General features: G+C 37.8%; 1 protein-coding gene across 1 annotated transcript in view; it reads left to right on the plus strand.

Moving 5' to 3' along the window:
- The window catches only part of podn (podocan), a 32,009-nt gene extending 9,002 nt beyond the window's left edge, over positions 1-23,007 (plus strand). Inside the window, exons 4-10 of the mRNA XM_078407842.1 lie at positions 5,557-5,621; positions 9,958-10,067; positions 13,884-14,040; positions 14,137-14,252; positions 15,814-16,471; positions 19,422-19,570; positions 21,332-23,007. Coding sequence (XP_078263968.1) covers positions 5,557-5,621; positions 9,958-10,067; positions 13,884-14,040; positions 14,137-14,252; positions 15,814-16,471; positions 19,422-19,570; positions 21,332-21,503 — 1,427 coding nt within the window. The 3' untranslated portion in view covers positions 21,504-23,007. The remainder of the gene's footprint in view (positions 1-5,556; positions 5,622-9,957; positions 10,068-13,883; positions 14,041-14,136; positions 14,253-15,813; positions 16,472-19,421; positions 19,571-21,331) is intronic.
- Positions 23,008-26,831: the final 3,824 nt, after the last annotated feature.

Raw genomic sequence — 26,831 nt, forward strand, 5'->3', positions numbered from 1 at the left:
GCCAGTGGCTCAATAGCAAGCGCAAATAATAATGGGGATAACGGGCATCCTTGTCTACAGCCTCTAGATAGGCTTAATTTCGATGACAACCTTTGGTTTGTAAATATTCTGGCCGTGGGATTTGTATATAACAGTTTTATCCATGTACAGAATTTCTCCCCTAGCTGCATATTTTCCATCACCGAAAATAAATAAGACCATTCAACCTGATCAAATGCTTTTTCAGCATCAAGTGAGATTATTGCTAGATCTTCATTAATAATTCTCTTGGAATATATAATATTAAATAATCTTCTTAGATTATAGTATGAGTATCGTTTCTGAATGAAGCCTGTTTGGTCAGGGTGTATTAATTTATTCATCACTGTACTTAATCTATACGCTAGTATTTTAGTTAAAATTTTTTGATCTGTATTTAAAAGTGCAATTGCTCTGTATGATCCCGGGTCTTCCGGATCTTTATCAGCTTTAGGAATAAGTGTTATTATAGATTCATTTAGAGTGTCTGGAAGTTTCTGTTGAGTATATATATACTCATACAGTCTATGTAAACGTGGGCTAAGCAAATCATAAAATTTTTTATAAAATTCGGAGCCTAAACCATCTGGTCCTACTGCTTTACCATTTTTTAAAGAACCAATAGACTCCTCAATATCCTTTGTCGTAATCTCCCTTTCTAATACTTCTCTATCATTTGAATCTAAACCTTTTAAATTACATTTTTTTTAAAAGTCTGCTATTCCTTCTGATTGTGCTACGGTTTTAGTTGAATAAAGGCTCTGATAATATTTAAGAGGCAGCTGAGCCCTGTCCTCCAGCATTAATGACTGCCAACGCTGTCAAAGACAAATAATTCAAAACATTTAAAAAATGGTTAAAATTGGTAAAAAGATTAATGATGGTTAAAAACAAAAACATTTTTTAAAATTTTTTTTAAAAAAAATTTTGAAAAGCATATGTACAAATAGAAATAAAAAACACATTTGTTACAGAGTTCTTACATAGCTTCAATTTTTAAATTTTTAAAAAGAGAAAGTAAAAATAAAAAAAAACTATAAACTATTGGGAAGAGAGAATAAGAGGATTTAAAAAAAAAGATATAACTATAAAAATTAAAGGGAGTAGATCCGGGAGACAATAACCACAGTTGTACATCCAACCCCTAACTCAAGTTTCAACTTTTAATTTTAAATTTTTATTTTAGTCCTGTGCCAAACCCATTTACTTTTCTAAAAATTCAATAAATGGAGACCATATTTTTAAAAATAACTCAGGTTTGTCAATTAAGGCAAATCTTATTTTTTCCAAATGCAGGGTCTCTGTCATTTCCGTAGTCCACATTTTAATTGTGGGGGTTATTGGTTTTTTCCAAAATTTAAGTATTATTTTTTTCGCAGTTATTAGACTGTAATCAAGAAAATGTACCTGACTTGTTGTAAAATTTGTAGTATGTTCTGATAATCCTAATATAATTAATTTTGGATCCATATCCAATTTTTTGTTAATAACTTTAGAAACTATTTTAAAAATCTCCAACCAGAAGTTTTGCATTTTTATACAAGTTAAGAAAATATGAGTTAAATTAGCTTCTTGAAATTGACATTTATCACAAATAGGAGAGATACTAGGAAAAATCCTATTTAATTTCGCCTTCGAATAATGTAATCTATATTATTTTAAATTGTATTAAGGAATGTCTAGTATTTAATGAACATTGGTGTATATGTTGTAAACTTTCATCCCATATATCTTGCATTATGAGTTGATTCAATTCGTCCTCCCATGCTCGTCTATAAGATTCTGATGACGGAATGTCAGTGTCAAGGAGAGTATTATAAATAAAGGATATTAATTTATTTGAATTATAATGTCGATTCAGGCATACATCAAGTGTTTCTGGACCTCTAAACTTATATTCTTGCATGTGTAATTTTACATAATCTCTAAGTTGTAAATATCTAAAATAATTATTAACATGTAATCCGTACTTCTGCTGTAAATCCTGAAAAGAAAGAAAAGTTCCCTTATGATAAAGATCTCCCACCCTTTTAATTCCATAACTTTTCCATTGAGCAAATCCTCAATCTAAGACAGACGGTTTAAAAGAAGGGTTATTCGCAATAGGAAGGAAAACAGATAATTTACTCAATTTTAACGTAAGATTTAATTGTTTACAGGTACGGATAACACTGTGTATAATGGGATTACCTCCATATGTTTTTTTATTTAAATTTATTGGAGCTAAGAGGATCGCACCAATATCAAATGGTAAACAATCCTCTTTCTCCATCTTTAACCAATCCGGTTGTTGATCAGAATCATCCAACCAGTAGTATAAGAAAATAACTGCAGATGCTGGTACAAATCGATTTATTCACAAAATGCTGGAGTAACTCAGCAGGTCAGGCAGCATCTCGGGCATCCAACCAGCAGGTTATATTTTTAATATTAACCGCCCAATAATAAAATAAGAAGTTAGGTAAGGCAATTCCTCCATTAGTTTTAGACTTACATAGATGTCTTTTATTTATTCTATGAGTCTTGTAGTCTCAAATAAAATTAGAAACAATTGAATCAATTTTTAAAAAAAACTTTTTTGGAAGATAGATCGGAATTGCTTGAAATAAGTATAGTAGCTGTGGAAGAAAGATCATCTTTATAGCATTACTACGACCAACTAATGATATAGGAAGTGTTTTCCAAAATTGGATATTTCTGTGTAATTTAGTGAGTAAAGGAGGAAAATTTAATTTAAATAAAGAAGTATATTTCCTAGTCACGTAAATTCCAAGATATTTAAACTTTTCATAGGCAATTTTAAAAGGAAATTGTTGAAGTATGGCCGGATTATGCTCCATTATTGGCATAATTTCACTTTTGTACCAGTTAATTCTGTAACCTGAAAATGAACCAAATTGAGTTATGAGATTTAATAAATTCGGAATGCTAATTTCTGGCTTTGTAATATATATTAATACATCATCCGCATATAAAGAAATTTTATTGGTTGTATGTTTAGTGTTAGAGCCATGAATATCTGAATTTGATCTAATACTCTCAGCAAGTGGTTCTATAATAAGGGCAAATAGAAGCGGTGATAGTGGACATCCTTGTCTACAACCCCTAGATAAATGAAATTTGGATGACAGCATTTGATTAGTTAATATTCTAGCTGTTGGGGATGTATATAAAAGTTTCACCCATGAACAAAAATTTTCACCTAGTTGAAATTTTTCCATCACTGAGAAAAGATAGGGCCATTCTACTTGATCAAATGCTTTTTCAGCATCTAGCGAGATGATTGCTAAATCTTCGTTTAATAGTCTATTTGAATAAATTATATTGAACAAGCGTCTCAAGTTGAAAAATGAATATCGTTTGGCTATAAAGCCTGATTGATCGGGGTGTATCAATTTATCTATAACTAGACTTAATCTATGAGCTAAGATTTTCGCTAATATCTTCTGATCAGTATTTAAAAGGGCTATCGCCCTATACGAACCAGGGTCTTCAGAATCCTTATCTTTTTTAGGAATGAGGATTATTGTTGATTCAGTCAGAGTTTGCGGTAATCTCTGTTGTTTAAAGGCGTGACTATATACAGTTTGCAAACGTGGAGAGATCAAATCACTAAATTTTTTATAAAATTCATTATTTAAGCCATCAGGGCCAGGAGTCTTCCCATTTTTCATGGATTTAATGGTCTCTTCAACGTCTTTCATAGTTATTTCTGCGCCCAGTGAATTTCTATCACTCACATTCAAACCAGGAAGGTTACATTCCTGCAAAAAGTTTTGCATCTGCGCAGAGCTATCTGTTATTTTTGATGAATATAATGACTGATAAAATTGCAAAAATCTCTGATTAATATCCTTAGGTAATTTAAGCAAATCTCTATTTTCTGATCTAATTTTATGAATTGTAGAATCATCTTCTAATTTACGGAGTTGACGTGCTAGCAATTTCTGTGGTTTATCTCCAAATTCAAAATGTTTTTGTTTAGTATATTGAAAAAGCCTTAAAATATGAGCTGAGAGAATATAATTTAACTTATATTTGAGAGCTGCAATTTTATTATGTATTTCAATAGAGGGAGCGATGGCATTTGTTATGTCTAACTGTTTTATCTGACTTTCTAGGTCATGTTGTTCAGCCCGCTTCTTCTTGTTTTGAGACGCTTGAAAAGCAATAATACATCCTCTCACAAACGCTTTAAATGTTTCCCAAAGCAGGGACGCAGATGTTTCAGGGAGGTCATTTGCATAAAAAAAAGTTTCAAATTGCGATTTAAGATAGTCATAACATGCTTTTTCATTTAAGATTTGCGGATTAAATCTCCAATTAGTCTGTTTCCCCGTTACTCCTTGGAGTTTTACCCTAAATGTTAAAGGGGCATGATCGGATATAATAATATTATGATATTTTGAATTATACGTATAAGGAATAAGTTTGGAGTCCACCAAGAAATAGTCAATTCTTGAGTAAGTTTTATGCACTGGTGAATAAAATGAATACTCTCGGCCTGAAGGATTTTCAATCCTCCAAACATCTTTTATATTTGCACTATTTATATAAGAGTTTAATAATTCACACGACTTGGATTTTGTTTTCCTTTGAGTTGACGATCTATCCAAATAAGGATCTAATGTACAATTTAAATCTCCTCCAATTATCAAGTTATATTGTCCGAATTCTGGAATGGTATTAAATATATATTTTATAAATAACGGATTATCAAAATTTGGTGCATAGACATTCACCAATATCAATTTTGTAACAACAAAAACATTTTAAAAGATAAAAATATTTAAATAAGCTCAAACAATTAAGACAAATCCAAAATATTAGTGACGTGCTCGCACAACTACCCTACTACAATGAAATCAATAGAGAACAAAGATAGACACAAAATGCTGGAGTAACTCTGTGAGACAGGCTACAACAGAGAACAAAGTGTGAGAGAGCTTGGTGAACATATTACCCAAAATAAGAATGAGAAAATTCCATAATGTTGTGCTCCCAAGCTGGAAGCCATCACAAAATGTTGACGATTACTTTGGATCTTCTGTTTTTGTGCAGAAAATCCAATGTTTCTCTTGGCAACATGGGGAGATATTGACAGCTGTGAAAGTATCTACCCACTGCTCCCTGCTACATTAGGAAAGAAAGAAAATCTTGCAGTTTATTTTCCCAAATCTGCACTTGGTTAAAAAACCCAGACTGACAATTTCTACTTGCTTTATAGACATCTGTTATCGGGATTTATTTCACAGTGAAACCCTGTATAGAAGATTGAAAGGGCTTGAAGGGCCGAATGGCCTCCCCTTGCACCTATTGTCTATTGTCTATTGAAAACAAGAATATTTGTCTACTCATAGCTGCCTCTTTAATGCGACAAAAAACTTGCATTATCTGAATTAAACCAAGCTTAAACCAAGCTTAAAATAATACAGCAAAATGTAGTCAGATGCTAAATATGGATTTTCATATGTAATGCATTAAGTAATTCCAACGTCAAAAGTTGATGATGAATTTTCCTTGTTTGACTTTCCATAGGACTACCTGATGATGCCTTCCGGTATCTTAAGAATTTGCGGTATTTATACCTGGCGAACAATAAGGTAATTTTTTTAATTAATTTAAAGTGTGTACATTATGATCTGAGACTATTTAACCAATTGGGTTACAACCTGTAGTAAAGCACATTATAACATTCTACCTTCATAAGGCGTGGATAAAAAATTGTGATACAATATTTCTGAAATATTAACAGTAAAGTATCATTTTCTTACATTGTTAACACATTTTATAAACTAAATATGAATCTAATTGTACTGGTAAGCAATAATCTCTTGTAAAACTTAGATGAGAAAATAGTCTGAGTCCTGTTACACGTATCCAGGATTCAGGTGGGCATTCACGTTCTTCTGGTGCAGATATAGATCAAGAACATGATAAGGTGACATACTGTATGGATAGCAATTTCCTCTCCTCGATTTACTTCATCTCAGCTGATCCAATCAAAGATTTTTTTCTTGGTGGCTTATTCTCTAGAGTCTCAATTAATGCCACAAGAAGGTCTCGGGAACCACAAAATGATTTAAGTGAATTAAATGCATATATTCATTGTGGCAAATGCCACACTATTTAAGTCCAAGAGATGGACATGTAAAACAAATGCCAACATGATCTTCTGCAATATACTTGCACAGTGCCACAGAGTGGCGAGATGTGGGGTTGCCCTTATGGTAACACAGTGAACCCCTCACGTCAACTTTGGTGTCAATGGATATCTGGAAACCCAATAACAATGGACAGAAAGCTGCACTTTGGCATACGTTTGAGCTACTGGCTACAATGCAATATAGAGAAAAAATAATAGGTTATTTGGCCACTGGAAAATGACCTTTTGTGTGTTAATGAATGATAGAATGTGGGGAGGTGTTAATGGGAAATTTGAGGAGAATAAAATTGGATTAGTGTAGGATTAGTGTAAATGGGTGCGTCATTGGGTCGAAGGGCCAGTTTTTGTGCTGTATAACTGATTCCTTGTCACCCAAGGGAGATTAAATGGCAGCAGATAGGGAAATAACAAAGTGGAAGGAAAAACATTGAGTGTAATCTGGAAATTATAAGTAGTTTCAATATGCTGAAAGAGCTTCAGTTTCATGGGAGTAACTGGACACATGGCAGCCAACCAAGGAGTACAGAGAATGTTCCACAGCAACATGATTGGAACATGAATCATTTATAGTTTTTTCCAGAGAGGTCTGGTATTTCTGAATATTTTTCTATATTCAGTGTTTATTGAGCACTTGTTCACTGAAGAATTTTTACATTGATTATACATAGGAATGAACCAATAAAAAACATATCAATCTGTACCTCTTGAAGTACTCATGTTCTTTGTTGATGATATTATTGGAGTTTGTCATTCTCTCTGAAGCAGTTCGAATAATATACCAAAGTAATATATTAAAGCTTATGTGAAATCAGTTGTACACAAAGCAAAGATAGAGTGAAGTAAATGATTGTTTCATTTGTAACGTTGGTGTTTTGCTGGAGAATATAACACATATCATTGTAAGACACCAAATTAAATTGCAGCGAACATTTGACAATGTTTGACATAGAAAACATGTTGTTTGGACCTTGAAAGGCTTCAAGCCAGAAGAGCTTTCTGTAAAAACAAAATTGGTTACAGAGTGCATATCGTTAGGTGCAAGTGAATAAGATTGATGGTAGGATTGAAGCCAAGGTGACCACAAGCCTGTGGGATATGATAAAGAACAAGGAATTTAACTACTGCTACAATAAATGGATCAGATTTGAAGTTTAACCACATTTATAAGTGGCAGCTAACATTGATTTTCATATTCTACTTGTATACTGGGGTATGCTTCCTCAAGTTTATCACAATCTCCTTTGTTTTGCTGACGTTGAGAAAGAGGTTGTTGTCTTGAAATCAGGTTATGAGGTTCTCGTTCTCCTTCCTGTGCTCCATCTCGTTATTTTTTTATATCCGGCCCACTACGGTGGGGTTATCTGCAAATTTATAAATTGAGTTGGATTGGTATTTGGATGCACAGTCCTGGATGTATAAGAAGGGGGCAGAGAATGCATTCTTGCGGGGCACCAGTGTTGAGGATTATTGAAGAAGATGATGTGCACCTATCCTCACTGATTGTGTGGTCTGTTGGTCAGAAAGTCGAGGATCCAGGTGTAGAGGTGAGTGCGGACTCCAAGTTCCACGAGTTTGGAGATGTTTGGATGGTTCTAGACATCCCAGCCAGAGGAAACATATCCCTGAAAACCAGATTGAAAGAAAGGGAAATAAAAGGGAACAGAGGGAAAATTAAAAGTAACCTTAAACTTTCTACTATTAGTGGTAATGAATTAAAAGTGGAAGAATGTGGTGCGATAACTTTGATATTTAGTGTCAGAAGGGTTATTTTTTTAAACATTTCAGTGTCCCCTGGAAACACTGTGTTTTCAGTGTTTTCCCTGGAAATGTCAGTACTTTTTAAATGACACTTGGACAGGTGCATGGATAGGAAAGGTTTAGAGGGATATGGGCTGAACATAAGTAAATGGGACTAGCTTCGATAGGACACCTTGGTTGACATGCACAAGTTGGGTCTAAGTATATTACTTTATACCTCTGCCACTCTGACTGCCAGCATTTCTCAGGAAGCTCGGGATTCATGGATACTTGCAGAGGATTTCCTGGCTACAATCCAAGCGTAGACCCCTCGTGGGATCCATCAGTGGAGCACCAACCCCCTGCAATGTCTCTACAGTTACACCTGAAACTCTGCCAATTGACCATTGGGGTTTAGATATGGTGCAGGTTCAGGAACTCTATTCATTTCAATGGAGAGGGGTGGCTGCTAGGTCGTTTACATTTGCTTGAATTAAGTTAACTTTAAATGTTAACTTTTCATTTTTAATACATTTGCATATTTTGATGGGTTTATTTTCATTTTTAACAGTTTGTGAATATTTTGTATCTCAAAAACACTCATAAGCATTCAAATGTTGTCGCTGGTTGGTGCAGCCTGGGACACAGCAGTGTTTCTGTGAACAAGGCTTTTACAACTGGGACACCCCCTGGACTCCACAGGGCCTCATCACCAGTGTTAGAGTCGCTTTGTTCAGGGAGTTTGCCTAGAGGTCCACATTTAAAATGGGTTTAAATGCAAAGAAATGCATCTTGGTGAGTTAAACTAGAGCAGCGGGTGGCAGAGCTCAGAGACAGAGACACTGAGGAGTAAAAGTGCATAATTCCCTGAAAGTGATAACAGATACATGATGGTGAAGAAAGCTTGTGCATGCTTGCCTTCATTGGTTGGCATGTCATGTTCAACCATATAAGAAGTTAGTGAGATCATGTTTGGAGTATTATGTGCAGTTAATTAGTAATGCTTTCCACATGTCAGTCAAGGAAAGATTATCACTGAGGACAGAAAATGCTGGAAGTGCTTAGAAGATCAGTGGAGAGAGGCATGGAATTACTCTTTCAGGTTAATGACGAAAAAATCCTGAACTTATGCAAGAGGAAGGATGTGATTAAGCTAGAAAGAATGCAGAAAACATTCACAAGGATGTTACTAGGACTGAAGGACTTTTGTTGTGAAGAGAGTGTGAATAGGCTGGGACTGTTTTCTCTTAAATGAAGAAATCTGAAGGATGATCTTATTTAACTTTATGAAATCATAAGGGCATAGATAGGATAGATAATCACAGTCTTTTTCCAAAGGTAAGGGAGTCTAAAGCTACAGGACATAGGTTTATGGTAAGAGGAGAAAGATTTTAAAAAGCACTTGAGGGGCAACCATTTCACACAAAGGACCAGAGGAAGTAATGTGCAATGTTTAAAAGTCATTTGGACATGGATAGGAAAAGTTTAAACGGACGTGAGCCAAATGCAGGCAAATGGGACTTGGTTAGATGGGTTAAATTGGTCGACTTAAACAAGTTGGGCCAAAAAGCCTGTTTCCCTGTATAATGCTATGGTGTTTTATTCTTCAGCTGACTGTGATAACTTGTCTTTTGACAGGCATTCTGGTCAGCGAAATAATTGCAGATAACGTTGGAGATACTCAGCAGTCAGGCAGCATCAATGGAGGCAGTGTTTTAAGTTCAGGATTTTTTTGTCATTAACCTGAAAAAGTAATTCCATGCCTTTCTCTGCTGATCTTCTGAGCATTTCCAGCATTTTCTGTCCTCAGTGATAATCTTTCCTTGACTGACATGTGGAAAGCATTACTAATTAAAATTCACTGCCGATTTTGTTTCACAATGACGTAAAACACTTTTCACCTGGTTGCAGATTGGCCCATAAAGCACGCCAGTTATCATGAAGAGTACTTTATATCATTCTGAGTTGTGTTGTTGACATGTTAATCTAACCATACAGACCTGTAATCTCTTAATTGTCTATTGTATATTTTTCAGCTAACAGTTGCTCCAAAATACCTGCCGAAAACCTTGATCAGTGCGGATCTTGCAGCCAATTACCTTACAAAGATCTATCCCCTCACGTTTGGGCAGAAACCAAATCTAAGGTATGATTTGTCGTATGAACTAATGCATACACCACAGAAGCACTGAAGAGGTTAGTAAAGTTGATTTTTTAAAGAACTGACATTATCACAATAACCAAGGTGCTTTACCCGCTCCTAATATTTTGCTCTTTTCTCACCCCATCCTAAAGCTCTTGAGCTATTTTATCTTAATTGTTATAGGTTCAGGGGAGGCCTTATAGAAGTATATAAAATCACAAGTAGGTCATAGATAGGGTAGACTCAGAACCCTTCTCCCTGGCTGGAAATGTTGAAAATTAGAGGGCATAGCTTGAATAGGAAAATAACTGCAGATGCTGGTACAAATCGAAGGTATCTCAAAATGCTGGAGTAACTCAGCGGGTCAGGCAGCATCTCAGGAGAGAAGGAATGGGTGACGTTTCGGGTCGAGACCCTTCTTCAGACTGATGAAGCTTTAAGGTGAGATGGGTTAAATTTAAAGGAGATATGTAGGGCAAGTCTTTTTTTTAAATAGATGGTGAGTGGTAGGTTCTGGAATGTGCTGACAAGGGGGGTGGTGAAAGCAGATATGATAGTGGGATTTAAGAAGCTTTTAGATAGGCACATGAATATGCAGGGAATTGATGAATATGGATCACATGCAGGCAAAATAAATAAATTTAATTTCACATCATGTTCAGCATGAACATTGTGGACCGAAGTTTCTATGTTCTCTGAAGCTGTAACTTGTGTTGGAATACAGTTGCATGAGGGCCATCGGGCTTAGCTTAGATGGGCTCACATCTATTCAATCCTATTGTGTGATACTGTCTATTCTTCTGTGACATTTTTCTTTCTGCAATTCATCAAATAAATCACAATTAAGGACTACTTATAATACAGTTGTTGAACTACGCAAGACATGTCTGTTGCATCAGGAAAGAGTCAACTCCTAAAACCCTATATTTCTATGTCATTATTTAGCAAGGCTTCCACAGTTAAAATACCTGTGTTTATTTTCAGCAGAATGATATATGAAAGTGTCTCCAAATAATTACTGTCAATTATTTCCCAGGTTACAAATAGAAAGGTGCCATTGCTGAGGCTGCACCATGTTACAGAAAGCAGCATCAATTAGTGGTCAAAGTGTTTTATTTTACAGGCCCACGTACAACATCATGTTGTGAGGAAGTACTCAATGCAATTCAAGGTAGATGTCAGTTCTCTTTGGTCTCCCAGCAGCTGCTTGGCTATAGCTTGACTCAGGAACTGTACAGGCAGTAACAATAAGGAAAGATTTGCTTTGGAATAGCACCAGGTATTTTTAGTTGATCAACTTTCACGACAAATATCCAATGTTATATTCTTCATTTTAAATTAAAATATTATATTAAAATCAAAGCTTATTCTACTCAAGCAGATATTTTTAGTTGAATTATACGGCAATGCTTTATGCGCTATGTTTAACTTTAACAATATTGAGTCATGAGGATGTTGGAATTTTTGTAACCATTTGAAGATATTTGTCCTAATATTAGAACAAAACTGACAATGTGTAAATGAGGTGAAGCATACTTGAGTTATTGTTGTGTGAATAATCTTAGCTCAGGCAGCTGAGCCATTGCAGTGGCCTGAATTCCTCCTGATGGTGTTCTGAATTGTTATTCAGCAACACTTCCTCTATTGTAGGAGGACCCAATACAACATGGCTTTGTCATCAGTTAATCTGTCAGAAATTATTCTTCAAGTTTGTGCAGGATAAATATCAATGGGGGGGATAACTGAGATCTATGGAGAAAGAAAGGCCATGGTGCCTTTTCCTCAAGGACATTCCAAGTAGTTTTTAGTAGGTGAAGTGTAAATATAGAAGCCAATTAGTGCACAACTAGCTCTTCTGGATAGTTTTGTAAGAATGACAGTGTTTTAGTGTTGTTGAATGCAGGAAAAATGGTCCCAATGTTCCCGCTGTTGGGGGAGTCCAGAACCAGGGGTCACAGTTTAAGAATAAGGGGTAGGCCATTTAGGACTGAGATGTGGAAAAACCCAGAGAGTTGTGAATCTGTGAAATTCTCTGCCACAGAAGGCAGTGGAAGCCAATTCACTGGATGTTTTCAAGTGTTAGATATAGCTCTTGGGGCTAATGGAATCAAGGGATATGGGGTACTGATTTTTGGATGATTAGCCATGATCATATTGAATGGCGGTGCTGGCTCGAAGGGCCGAATGGCCTACTCCTGCACCTATTTTCAATGTTTCTATGAATGGCAGGAATATATCACAAAGCACTAGCGATGATGTTCTAACCAATAGTTTTCTACAGTCCGATGGCCCTTTGTTTCTTTATCTCAACTGAAAAAAATACATCCAAGAGTATAACACTTCCGCAGTGCTGCAGTGGCAATGTTTCTGAAGAGGATTTTGGACCTACAACCTTCTGACATGAGAGCACAACCGACTGAGTCACAGCTGACAGATGTATGGATGTACTCAGGGCAGGAGGGAGTACGCTGGACAAACAAAACATTTGGTTCCAAGATCAATAACCTTGTTAATATTATAACTGAATCAATATCAGAGTGCGCGTGGCTGCCTTGTTTGTCTGAAAACAGCAATTTAAGAGCAGCTAATAGTTTGTAATTTGGAGACATCCAGAAAACATGCTGCATTAGTGCAGTGTCCTTCTTCCTAATTATCTCTGTGGCCATTCACTAACTTTAAAAACATACGCTACTTCAAAAGCATATTTTCTTCATGTTTTTGAACCAAAATCTTGTGGTGAATCCTGTGGATTCTGCTATGAATAATAAAGATATCTTTCTGCAATAATGGAAGGTCTTGCTCAGATTGCACCTGCCTTATTGTATGTAGTTTTGGTTTCCTTACCAGAAAAAGAATATATTTGTCATGAAGGGATTGTAGCAAATGTTCCTCAGACTGGGTCCAGCCATAGTCGGTCTACTGTATGAGGAGAGATTGAGAAGACTAAATTTGTTTTCTCTGGAATTCAAAAATATTGAGAAGAGGCCTCACTGGAACTTCAGAAATTCTTATAAGGTTGGATGCAGAAAGGAGGCTTTCCCTTGCTGTGGGTAATGTTCTTAGAATAAGTGGTAGGTCATGTAGGACTACATTAAGAGAAGTTTCTTTCAGTATTTAGAATTCTCCACACTGGATATCTCTGAGGCTCAATCATTGGGTTTAATTGAAATAAGGACGATTAGATTTCTGAACATTGAAGGAAATCAAAAGATACAGGAAAAATTTAGGAAAATGTAGGAAAATGTAGGAAGGTAGTAGCCATGATCTTGGTGAATGGCGAATGTACTGCATATAAAAGAGAAACAATTACACCGGTGCAGATTAAAAACTACTTTGCTACAAGCTAGATCTGTTTAGTTTAGTTTAGAGGTACAGCGCGGAAACAGGCCCTTCGGCCCACCGACCAGCTATCCCCACACGTTAACACTATCCAACACACACTAGGGACAATTTTACATTTATAACAATCCATTCAACCTATAAACCTGTATGCCTTTGGAGTGTGGGAGGAAACCAAAGATCTTGGTGAGAACCCATTCAGGTCACAGGGAGAAGGTACAAACTTCGTACAGACAGCACCAATAGTCAGGATCGAACCCGGGTCTCTGGCGCTGTAAGGCAGTAGCTCTACCGCTGTGCCACCATGCCACACCCCGGTGCTGCCCAGTATTCTTTAAATATATTTGACAGATTTGTTCATAATAAGGTTTTATTTTTGAATGTTTTTCATAATAATATTATTAAATGTCATCAATAATTACAAATCTAAATATATGAATTTAAGTCATTACAATGACTATTTATTCTCTATTCCAATAGGTCTGTCTATCTGCATAATAATAAACTCACAGATGCAGGATTACCTGATCATATGTTTAATGCATCTGATGGTGTTGGAATATTAATCATGTCCAGTAACTTCCTGAAGTATGTACCCAAGAATTTGCCAAAAGGACTATTCAGATTACATTTAAAAGTATGTGAAATTATTTTTAAAGGAACTTGCTATTATTTCAAGTTCAATATACTGTAACTTGACTAATTGTTTTTTTTTACATTTATGTGTTTACAGAACAATAAACTGGAAAAGATTCCAAAAGGAGCTTTTGAAAATCTTTCAAATCTCCGTGAACTATACCTTCATCATAATTATATAACCAATGACGGAATGGACAATGAAACATTTTGGTAAGGATTTTGCATGTTGAACAGACACTTGTTGCAAAATTGTATTCACTGGATCCTATTAAATGTAGAATCTCTTTACATAGTGCATCCGTAACAAAATTTCCAGCATTCTTAAATGCTACTACATCCATTTTTTTGTTGCAAATTCCTACTTTATTCCTGCTAACCCAGACATTTCTCATTTGGATCACATCTCTATGTAATATTTTCCATCTATTACATCTCACTGACCTATCATGATTCCTGCATGAAAAAAGCTGTTTTATAATGTAGATTGACTCACCTCACGAGAGTTCTGAACAGCATATGGAAGCCAAAGAATGCATTAATTTCCGTACAAGTTTCAGAGCAGGAAGAAGTTAGAATGTGCATTCCCAATAGAGTGACTCAAACTTCATTGTCATTTTAGTTTAATTTGGTTTAGTTTCATTTACAGATACAGCGTGGAAACAGGCCCTTCAGCCCACCGTGTCCACACTGACCAGTGCGATCCCCGCACATTTACACTACCCTCCACACACTAGGGAAAATTTACAATTTTTACCGAAGCCAATGAGCCTACAAACCCTGTACGTCTTTAGAGTGTGGGAGGAAACCGAAGATCTCAGAGAAAGCCCTGCAGGTCATAGGGATCATGTAAAACTCCGTACAGACAGCACCTGTAGTCAGGATCGAACCCGTCTCTGGCGCTGTAAGGCAGCAACTCTACCGCTGCACCACCGTGCCCCCCTTTTTTCTGGAACTAGCCGACACCTTTAAATTTATTGAATTTAGTTTCAAAATGTAGTCACTTTGGCAATAACATTTTATAAAGGGTTTATCCAGACTGTTTACAAAATAAAATGTGACCTTCTCTACAACATGGGGAGATGTTGATAAAGGTGACGTAAAGATTGGACAAAGATAAGTTTTAAGGAGTGCTATGTGTGGAGGAAACAGTATAAGAGGGGTTTAGGGAAAGAATTTCATTAGTTGGCCCTAGGTGAAGCTACAGATGACTATGGTGTATTAGTGAATATCGTGGATGTAGGGTAGGTCACTAATGGCAACTACAGCATTCTCAGAGGTTTATAGAATTACAGAAATTGGATGCAAAGAGGCCATGGATGTATTTAGAAAGAAGAATGCCAATGTTAAAACTGTGATTTACGAAGCACTAACATAACGTTAATGAAGAGATTTCGATGTGAGTCAGGAAACTGGTTACAGTTATCTGACCCTCGCCATGGTCATCATTCATCAACACTATCCCAGATGTTCTTCTTCATCCAAAGTAATGCTCCATGCTCCTGAAGGCTATCGTACTTACACGGTGGAACGCATGCAGGATAAAAATGAATGCAGCTTCGTTGAATCTCAGGCCATTCTGGCACAGTCCTGATTCTACCAATAAACGGACAGCTGATGCATTGTAGAATTGTATATTACCTGTGATAGACACAATATGCAGGAGTAACTCAGCAGGACAGGCAGCATCTCTGGAGAGCAGGAATGGGTGACGTTTTGGGTCGAGACCCTTCCTACACATACTGTATATTACCTGTGTTCTTCTCAATTTAAGGAAACTGTCAAGCTTGGAATACCTAGATTTGTCATGCAACAATGTGACTCAAATACCAAGTGGATTACCTCGAAATATTATCCTCCTACACTTGGAGAAGAATGCCATCAAATCAATACCTGCTAACTGGTTGACACAGATAAAAAATCTTGAATACCTCTTGCTTCATAATAACAAGATAAGGGCAAAAGCAATACACCCACTTGCATTCAAGGGTCTTAAAAAGCTCCATACTTTTCATCTCTATAACAATATGCTCGAAAGAATCCCAAGTGGTTTACCAAGACGGGTGAAGACATTAATGCTTCTCCACAATCAGATTTCAGAAATTTCCAGAAATGATTTTGCTTACACATACTTTTTGACGGAACTGAATCTGAGTTACAACAAACTAACAAGTCCCAAAATTCACCCAGAAGCATTCCGGAAAATGAGGTTGCTTGAATCTTTGGATTTTTCTGGAAATAATCTGAATGTAATACCCAGGGGCCTGCCAAAGAATTTGCATATATTGAAGGTGAAGGAAAATGAAATTAACTCCATTCCTGACGGCTCGCTGGTAGGAATGGCAAAGCTGAAGGAGCTCTTCCTGAGTAATAACAAAATTAAGCTGAACTCCATCTATCCGGGGGCATGGAAACAACTGTCTGCACTCCAGGTAAGAAAATATTGGTTTCATTTGTACTAACAGAAATGTCAAAATCCTTGAGGGTTTGTGGAAGAGGTTTATGAGAATAGTTCCAGTGGCGAGGGATTTTATCTACGTTAGGATGCTAGGTCGTTTTTTAGCTGCGTTAAGGTGATAGGTAGTCCTCGCTGGAGATTTAGGAGAGGTTTAAGAGAAGTGCACAAAATTATGACAATAGACAATAGACAACAGGTGCAGGAGTAGGCCATTTGGCCCTTCGAGCCAGCACCGCCATTCAATGTGATCATGGCTGATCATTCACAATCAGTACCCCGTTCCTGCCTTCTCCCCATACCCCCTGACTCTGCTTTCTTTAAGAGCTCTATCTAGCTCTCTCTTGAAAGCATCCAGAGAATTAGCCTCCACTGCCTTCTGAGGCAGAGAATTCCACAGATTTACAACTCTCTGACTGAAAAAGTTTTTCCTCATCTCCATTCTAAATGGCCTACCCCTTATTCTTAAACTGTGGCCCCCGGTTCTGGACTCCCCCAACATTGGGAACATGTTTCCTGCCTCTAACGTGTCCTTAATAATCTTGTATGTTTCAATAAGATCCCCTCTCATCCTTCTAAATTCCAGCGTATACAAGCCTAGTCTTTCAACATACGACAGTCCCGCCATTCCAGAAATTAACCCCTGGAACAAACGCTGCATGCCCTCAATAGCAAGAATGTCCTTCCTCAAATTTGGAGACCAAAACTGCACACAGTACTCCAGGTGTGGTCTCACCAGGGTCCTGTACAACTGCAGAAGGACCCCTTTGCTCCTATACTCAACTCCTCTTGTCATAAAGGCCAACATGCTATTAGCTTTCTTCACTGCCTGCTGTACCTGCATGCTAATGTTAAGTGACTGATGAACAAGGACACCCAGATCTCTTTGTACTTCCCCATTTCCTAACTTGACACCATTCAGATAATAATCTGCCTTCCTGTTCTCACCACCAAAGTGGATAACCTCACATTTATCCACATCAAACTGCATCAACCCACTCACACAACCTGTCCAAGTCACCCTGCATCCTCATAGCATCCTCCTCACAGTTTACACTGCCACCCAGCTTTGTGCCGTTCGCAAATTTGCTAATGTTACTTTTAATCCCTTCATCCAAGTCATTAATGTATATTGTAAATAGCTGCAGTCCCAGCACCGAGCCTTGCGTTACCCCACGAGTCACTGCCTGCCATTCTGAAAGGGACCCGTTAATCCCTACTCTTTGTTTCCTGTCTGCCAACCAATTTTTTATCCATGTCAGCACCCTACCCCCAATACCATGTGCTCTAATCTTGCCCACTAATCTCGTATGTGGGACCTTATCAAAGGCTTTCAGAAAGTCTAGGTACACTACATCCACTGGCTCTCCCGTGTCCATTTTCCTTGAAAGACAAGGAAGGCAAAAGATGTTCCCATTAGTGTCATACAGTACGAGAAGAAACAGTTTTAAGGTGATAGGTTGGAGATCAAGGGTATCCTGATCAAAGAGATACCGAATGGAGGTGGGCCCTTCGGCCCAACTGGCCCATGCCAACAAACATACCCCATTTGCACTACTCCTACCTGCCCGCATTTGACCCTTATCCCTCTAAATGTTTCCTATGTACCTGTCCAAATGTATTTTAAATATTGTTATAGTACCTGCTTCTGAACTACCCCCTCTGAAGAAGGGTCTCGACCCGAAACGTCACCCATTCCTTCTCTCCCGAGATGCTGCCTGACCTGCTGAGTTACTCCAGCATTTTGTGAATAAATACCTTTGATTTGTACCAGCATCTGCAGTTATCTTCTTATACCCCCTCTGGCAGCTCACTCCATATACCCACCACCCCCTCTGTGAAAACGTTGCCCCTCAGGTTCCTATTAAATCTTTTCCCTCACACCTTAAACCTATGCCCTCTGGTTCTTGATTCTCCTACTCTGAGTAAAAGAATTTGCGCATTTACCCTATCTATTTACCTCATGGTCTTATACCCCTCTATGAGATCATCCGTCATCCTCCTGAGTGCCAAGGAATAAAGACCTAGCCTGCCCAACCTCTCCCTATACCTCAGGCCCTCAAGTCCTGGCAACATCCCAGTAAATCTTCTCTGCACTCTTTAAGCCACAGGATGACCAAAACTCATCACAATACCCCAAATGTGGCCTCACTAAAGTCTTGTATAACTATAACATAACATTCCAACTTCTACAGAAACAAGAAACTGCAGATGCTGGTTTACCCAACAGGAGACAAAGTCCTGGACTCATATTTCTATTCTGTCTGCACTGCTTGATGTTCCTAAATTGTCAACGTTTTAGTGTATTTTTAATATATATACATATTTTATACCTTTAATTGGATTACTCAGATTCTGAGTGCTGGAATAACTTAGGGGTCAGGCAGCATCCCTGGAGACATGGATAAGTGATGTTTCTGGTGTTGCCCTTCTTCAGACTGATTGCAAGGGTGGAGAGTAGGACAAAGCATGGCAGGTCATGATTGCTTCTGCTTATGCCCTCACTGGCGAACAGATGCTGCCTGTAAAAAAAAATCTCTTTATATTACTGAAATCCAGCATATGCAATATTTTGTGTCTTTAAAATTAATGAGTGAATTTTTTTCAGTCAAATGGTTATTGACTCACAGAATAACTATAAAACTGCTAGCTTTACTGAATCAAGAAGCAACCAGAAGAGTTTTAGGACAAGGAAGGGATTAAAGAATGGGAGGGAATAATAGTTTGAGAGGAATGATATTCTTAAAGAAGATTTCATTGTCCAAAGACCATTCAATGAGTAAGCCACTTAATTCAACAAGATAATTATAAATGAATAACAAATCATATGTAGGCTTTAAAATCATTGACAATTTGAAATATGTTAAGCAAACAATGCATCTCCTTTGTATACAAGTCAATGTTCATTTGTTGTACCCTATCTTCAGCTTTTGGATTTATCAGGTAATCAGCTTTCCTCTATTCCTACTGATCTACCAGAGTCTCTTCAGTACATTTACCTCCAGAACAATCAGATTTCTGTCATCCCAGAGAATGCCTTTGAATCTACACCGAACATCAAAGGGATTTTCCTTAGGTAAGATGATTTAAATGGCAACGAGATTTGAAAATGCTGATTGTCAAAGAGGGAAAGATCTCTGTGCTGCCAAGTTTAATAGGAAAAAAAGTAAGTTAGAACAGAGATGTTTCTATCTCTTCTAACAATAGGCAAGATCTTTGGTTAGCACCGAGCACTTGATTATATATTTTTTTTATATCCAGCATAAATTGTACTGGGGGCCTGAATAATGTTGAAAGTGACTTTGAAATAGAATAAGCTGATTTTTTGGAAGCTGTTCAAACCAGCTATGATGCATAACTCAGGTAATAAAACAAATAAAATATCATAGATTTGAGTTAATGCTTATTAAGGCATTTAAGTCTATTTCTAGCGTCAAGAGTCGAGAGAGTTAAATTGTAGTATGTACCGATATGGAACAGTGAAGTTCTTACTTGCAGCAGCATAACAGGTCTGTAAACACAGTACTCAATCATGAAAACAAACCAAAAAAGTTCAATAAATAATTTAAAAAAAATGATATTTGTGCCAAAGCAAACAAAAACCCTAAGTCCCTTGTCCAACCAACAGTTCATAATTTTAAGTTTAGTTGCCGTTTGTAATGTTCAATAGCCTGATGGATGTTGGTAAGAAGCCGTTCCTGAACCTGGAGGTCACAGTTTTCAGACTCTTACACCTTCTTCCCGATGGCAGCAGTGAAATTAGGGTGGTGTGAGTCCTTCTGATGGTTTTTGAGACAGTGTCTCCTATAGCCCCCTTTGATGGTGGGACAAAGGAATCGAGGAAAGATAACATGAAGAAAAAAAAAAAAAATCGAGATTGATCTTTATAGCATTTACTTTCCTGCTTCCAACATTCCCTAGTTTGTCAGCTGGAATAAATGTTCATTATGTGTCAATATTGGAACTATGATATCCAGTGTATTCCAGCGAATTCAGCCATGGTATCACTGGGAGGAATGTGGGAAGCTGGTGATCCCCCCCACCACTGCTGCCTCCTCTTTCCCCCCCCCGGAGTCGCCGACATACCCCTCCTTGGAAGCGACAGCAGGAGGGAGGGAGGGAGCCCCAAGGTGACCGAGGGGGCACACTGAACCACAAAGTGCTGGAGTAACTCAGCCGACTGAATCAATCTGAGGAAGGGTTCCGTTGTCTGTGTTCTCCAGAGATCCTGACGTGCTGAATTACTCCAGCACTTTGTGTCCTTTCAGTGGGTGAAGAAGGGCTCGCTGGTGCACCTTGCGATCGGGAGTGGCGATGGAAACCGGGGCTCTAACCGGCTGGGCAGGTCCGTCCGCGACATCAAACATGTTATAAGGGGTTTGTTAAAACGAGGGTGTACTGTATTGTCTTTACGAAACAGTTAGGAGAGAAGATTGTGAGCAGAGTTAATACTTTCAAGACGGAGGGGCACGACTGGGAAGAGTGCTTGCCACACAATTACATCAATTTCAACTGAGCTCTCGTAATTTTACCCAGATTATGGGGGTGGGTGGACCATCAGTTGACAGAAAATCAGTGTTCAACCTGTGCTCGGTTAGGATTCATTATCCCATTTATTTGTAAGGAGATTCTGTGGGTGGGAGAAAGGGATGAAAAAGTAATTTGCCTGCTTTTACATTATTTATTTTGTTTATCTCATTCGTGTTCAAACTAGTTGTTCCAAATCCATACGGTTTAAAATTTGTGTTTGAGTTAGTCAGATTGTTTAAGTCACGGAAGGTTCTGGATAAAGTCAAACTCTTTCTCATGTTCATGAACCCAATTTTTTCTTTCACAGAGATAACAGTCTAACAACTACTAGAATAAAAGGAACAGCATTTGAAAAGCTGAAATTCTTACAAGTGCTGGATATGGGTGCATATACGGAGTCTACATCCTCAAAGGAGAATATCACCTCAGAAGACGATTCAGAGAATGGTGCTGACCAAGTTAATCAGAATGATAAGTAATCATCCATGAAAAGGAATCTAACATTAACCATTGTGTTTTCCATATACAAAGTTTGCATAGCTGCATAATAGCCATTATTACCTCTTGGAGTAGTCCTTTTTCTCCAGTTTTAACCTTACTTCAAAGCACCTACCCAATGATAACAGTCCCCTGTTGTCTTTCATCACCCTTTCAACTCATTCATCAGTCAAATACATTCTTGAGACTATTTCATTCCAGTTCAAGCACTCAATTTCACTTCCTCAGCCTCAAACATGCTGATATTACCATGTTTCTCATCCAAATGCATGCATTTGTTTTCATTCCCAAGTGTTGTTTTACATCCATGGTCTCATCACTCCTTATCCAGGTCTCCCTAATCCAATGTCTGCTGCCAATGAGACTATGCCTATGCTAGTTAAAGAGACAAACTATATTGAATGCATATTACTTTATATCCTCAATCTCTTTGGCCTATTTAATACCATTGGCGCTCCATTTTCTCCCAATGCTTCTAATCTGCAGCCCACACCACAGGGCTGTTGCAGAATCTTATCCCTCGGAATAATAGCGAGCTTGCCAACGTCACTTCCTCCTCTGTTCACGCGATCACTCTAGTTTCTGTCTTTCATTAACATCTCCAATGCTACTAGAATTTATGAACAGTTGGTTTCCACAACCTTTTATGCCTTTTCTTGTTTTGAACCAAGGATTGTTGCTGTTCGATTTGAAATTGCCATTGGGTTATGAATCAGGACCAAGCTTTCCCCAGCTGATTTTCTTTCACCCCCTGACATCACCCTATGCCTCTGGCCTCACTACTATTAAACTCCTCTCCAGGACCTCAGACTGAATCAATAGATGTGTGGCATTCTGTTTAGCACAAAAATAAAACCTGAAAATTCTAGAAGTATTCAACAGGCTCTCAAATGTTGTACCTAGCTCTCATACCTGGTCACCTTCATTCCTGCATCCACAAGTATTAAAGTCATTCCTCCCAACTTCATACTCTATCATTTTTCAAACACATCATTTTTCTTTCTCATCAGTTTTAATTACACTGAGACATCATCTGTACATAAAGAATATGGTGTAACTGTTAGTAGTACTTTGTTAATAGGAGGTGATATTTGTAGTTAGACCAATGACAGATTTGCTGTTAATTAAGCCAGCTGATTATGTTTATATCCAATTATATTACTTAGAATAAATCCCCAAATAACAGAAATCTATTTATCTAACAGTTGTATATCTTCATTCTAAGTTTCAGATTAATTAAATGCCTTCTATTGAATGTATCTGTCCCCCCTCCTCTCAAAGGATTGTTCCAAAATCATGGAATAAGACAGCTCAAAGGACTCCTTCCAGTCCACTGTACCTGTGATGATGAGACAAGTTCTCCATTTAATGTTGATTAATGATACACAAGATCAAATATTATGAGTACTGCAAAAAAATAATTTTGACAATGACATTTATAACACAAGATTTGAATATGTTGTTAATTGGTGTCTCTAAAATTACTCCAGACATTAATCTTCAATAGGACTGCCTTGAGTATTTCACAATCTCTGTGACAAGTTAGAATGTTATTATGTGTAAATCATTTATTAAAAAGTAATATACTCTCCCTGTAGTCTCTGTGCATCAGTAGAACTTACAGCTGAGAGGTTTTTTGAGTACTTTCGACATATGTAGGACTAAACTGCTATATTCATAACAGCAACATTGATTAAAAAATAATGGTACCATAACGTTTCTCAGCACAGTCTCTTAGTGTAAAATCTGAGAAGAACCTAATCTTTCAGATTGGAACCATTGACATACAGGGGGTGGTGAAATGTCGCAACAACAGGGCTGGAGAGATTCAATGCAGGTCTAAGTATCCATCTAAGGTCCATAAGAAGATGGAGGACACCCCACGTCTAAGGAGTGGAGCTCCAGCAAAAGTGATTAGTACGAGTTTCAGTGATTATTACGGGTGTCAGAGGTTATGGGGAGAAGGCTGAAGAATGGGGTTAGGAGGGAGAGATAGATCAGCCATGATCGAATGGCAGAGTGGACTTGGTGGACCAAATGGCCTTATTCTGCTTCCATCACATGAACCAAGAAGCTCATTCATTCAGTAAGCTGCTTGGGAAGCATTTCATCTAATCAATGGAAATCATTTGCAGTTAAAGAAATCAATCAATCAGACACTAGATGATTGCACAAGGAGAAATATTTCCAAGTGGGAACAAATGTTGGCTTTGTTCAATATTTCTGCTGTTCCTCCTTTCAGTTGCATGGTGCCATCGAGTGGCGAGGCATATAGGAAAGGGGTTTTGCCACTGAACAAGTAGAAGGCATGGTTCTCCAACACTAAGTTCCCAATGAACATTCCCCAGCTTCAGGAATTCAGGTTCATAGGGAGACTCTGAACTAGTACCCTGAGGCCTTAACGGTTACTTACAAAAAGAAAGAGCCAGATTGTGCCGAGTCTAGTCTGTGCTCCTAGTCCCTGACCATTTCCCAGTCCAGCTGTATATGGCTGACCTCATTGGCTTTGGGAAAGGAATAAGTAAGCCTCAGGCTACATAGTCAATAGACCCCAACCTGGAACATCATGTCAGGTATTGAGAGACAGCAAAGCGGGGACGGTTTTGTTTCATTTTGCAGGCGATCAATGCATTTAACAGCACTTAAAAGTCTCTGATATTCAAGGACGTTTAAAGACCAGTAAAATCAACGTTTGTTTTTAAAAGCTATTTAAAACATTTAAATAACTAAAAACATTCAACTAAACTGAAACAATATAATTGACAAAGAACTTAGCTTCCAAATTTCCCCTACTGAGATCCACCAATGTAAAGAAGGAAATTCTCTAATCCTGGAGCAGGTCCAACCAGTAGAGAAAAGTTCCTGACATTTGGCGACACAGTGGTGCAGATGGTAGAGCTGCTGCCTCACAGCACCCGAGACCCGGGTTTAATCCTGAACTCGGATACTGTCTATGTGGAGTTTGCACATTCTCCCTGTGACCGGGTGGATTTCCTCTGAATGCTCTGGTTTCCTCCCACATCCTGAAGATGTGCGGGTTTGTTGGTTAATTGATCTTTGTAGACCCCCCCTTGTGTGTAGGGAGTGGATGCAACAGTGGGGTAACATAAAACTGCATAAATAGATAATAATAAAACATATTTCTCGTTTCTTGGCAGCCAATTTTGATGAAGAGCTGACATTCAAGAAGAAATACAAGATTGCTTGAAATGTACATTCAACTTTTAATCACCAGAGGGTGGTTTTTGATTACTTCAACATTATCCAAAACCATGCTCGTTTTTTCAGGTGCTTTCAATTCCCACCTTACTCCATGTTGCTTAGGAATGCAAATAACATATAGAAAATGCCTAGAATACCTAATGGCATAGGAGAAATATCATCAATACTGCACAATACTGCATATCCAGTCATAAGATGGATAGACCAGCATCACCGTAACCTCCCTAGCAAATATAACTAGCATTGATTGAATGATCACTTGCATTAACTTCATCAGCTCCTTCTGCTGTAATTATGCAAATTTCCAGGCTCGCAACGTGAGCCTTTTTCTTCACAGTCAGACATGACACACTCCAGAGGACTGCGGAGAAAGTACTTGCAGGGTATCCTCAATGAGTGAAGAGCAATAGGTTGCCATACTATATTCTCATGTATGGTTTAAATAATAATTTATCATCTACATAAGATGTTTAAAATCTGGAAGCCATTGACCAATTATTTATACTTAAAAACTTGTACTTAAAAAATTACACTTAAACTTGTGCTCGATTCACTAAGGCCCACTGGATCTTCTAGTAGCCACCATTTTAACTCTTCTTCCCATTCCCATACTGACCTTTCTGTCCTGGGCCTCCTCCACTGTGAGAGGGAGGCTACACACAAATTGGAGGAACAGCACCTCGTATCCACTCATGCAATCCAATGGTATGAACAATTAATTCCCCAATTTTAGGTAACTAACCAACCACCCCCTCCTTCTTCCCCCTCTCCCTTTCTTCCCCGACCCACCCTCCTCCTTCCCCCATTCTTCCAGAGAAGGGTCCCACCCTGAAACGTCACCGATGCATGTTCTCCAGAGTTCTGTCTGGTTCGCCGAGTTACTTTGTGTTGGGTTTTTTTGTAAACCAGTATCTGCTTAAAGCTTGTTGGCAACTGGACAATTATGCACCGCACAAAACGAACAGAGCACAGTGTGTCCCACGCCTCTTGCAGGACATAAACCATGGTTGTATAATGAAAATTTTGCTGTTAGGCTTATCATCCTCATCAAAGTTGGAATGTTCTTTTCGCCCTCTCCTAATTAGTAAAATGAGTTCAAATCTAAAGAATGGTTACCTGTGGTAGACACAAAATGCTGGAGTAACTCAGCGGGACAGGCAGCATCTCTGGAGAGAAGGAATGGGTGATGTTTCAGGTCGAGACCCTTCTTCAGACCTGTGGTTTCTATTCGAAAATATTTTCATAGTAACTACTGCCATGGAGAAGCCATGATTTTACATCTGCAAATCACTGATATATCAGTGTACTAAATGCCACTTACACCAATTTAATAAAGTACACATATTTCATGCAAAGTTTAATTCATTGTCAGCCAAATTAGATCATCAGGAGAAATGTGACTGTACATCAGTGATTACCTGACAACAATTACTTTTTTTGCTATCAATTAGACAATGCAGCATATCAATTAACATCAGTGCATTTGGTACTTTCTACAGAAAGACTAGAGAATAGAAAGCTTATGGAAAGTTCAACACACAATTATTACCTCCATTTGGATACAACAATTCTCCTCAAATAAAACTGACTTAGTTGACGTAAAATTTTCCACATGTCTAAACTGTTGTAAACTGCAAGCATTTCTACCCTAACGTCACATTGTAAGGTACATATTGACAGTTTCAGGCCTTGATATTAATTGAATATGCTTTTCAACGAATTGATTTTTAAAATAGCTTTGCAACTGGTATGTCCCTTGAAAAAATAATCACATCGGCTAAGTGCAATTGATGATAACTGCCAAGTGTTTTTAAACCGTTGTGACCAATTAATTGAAACCAAATCCCAAATATCTAACTTCCTTCTTTACAGACCTTAATGCCTCAGTATTGTAAGGTAGTGACTTGAAAGTAGAATGATAAAAAAAAACATTTGAAAAGAGCTTAGGAACATCGTTCAAGGATACCAACATGGACAAGATGATTGAATTCTGCAGGGAGCACAATTCCTTACCTACTAGAATCTTTAAATCTTTGTGCTGAGCAAGCGGCCAATTCATAATGCAATGCAAAGATGCAGTAAATTTT

Source organism: Rhinoraja longicauda, chromosome 11 (genome assembly GCF_053455715.1).
Source record: "Rhinoraja longicauda isolate Sanriku21f chromosome 11, sRhiLon1.1, whole genome shotgun sequence".
NCBI lineage: Eukaryota > Metazoa > Chordata > Chondrichthyes > Rajiformes > Arhynchobatidae > Rhinoraja > Rhinoraja longicauda.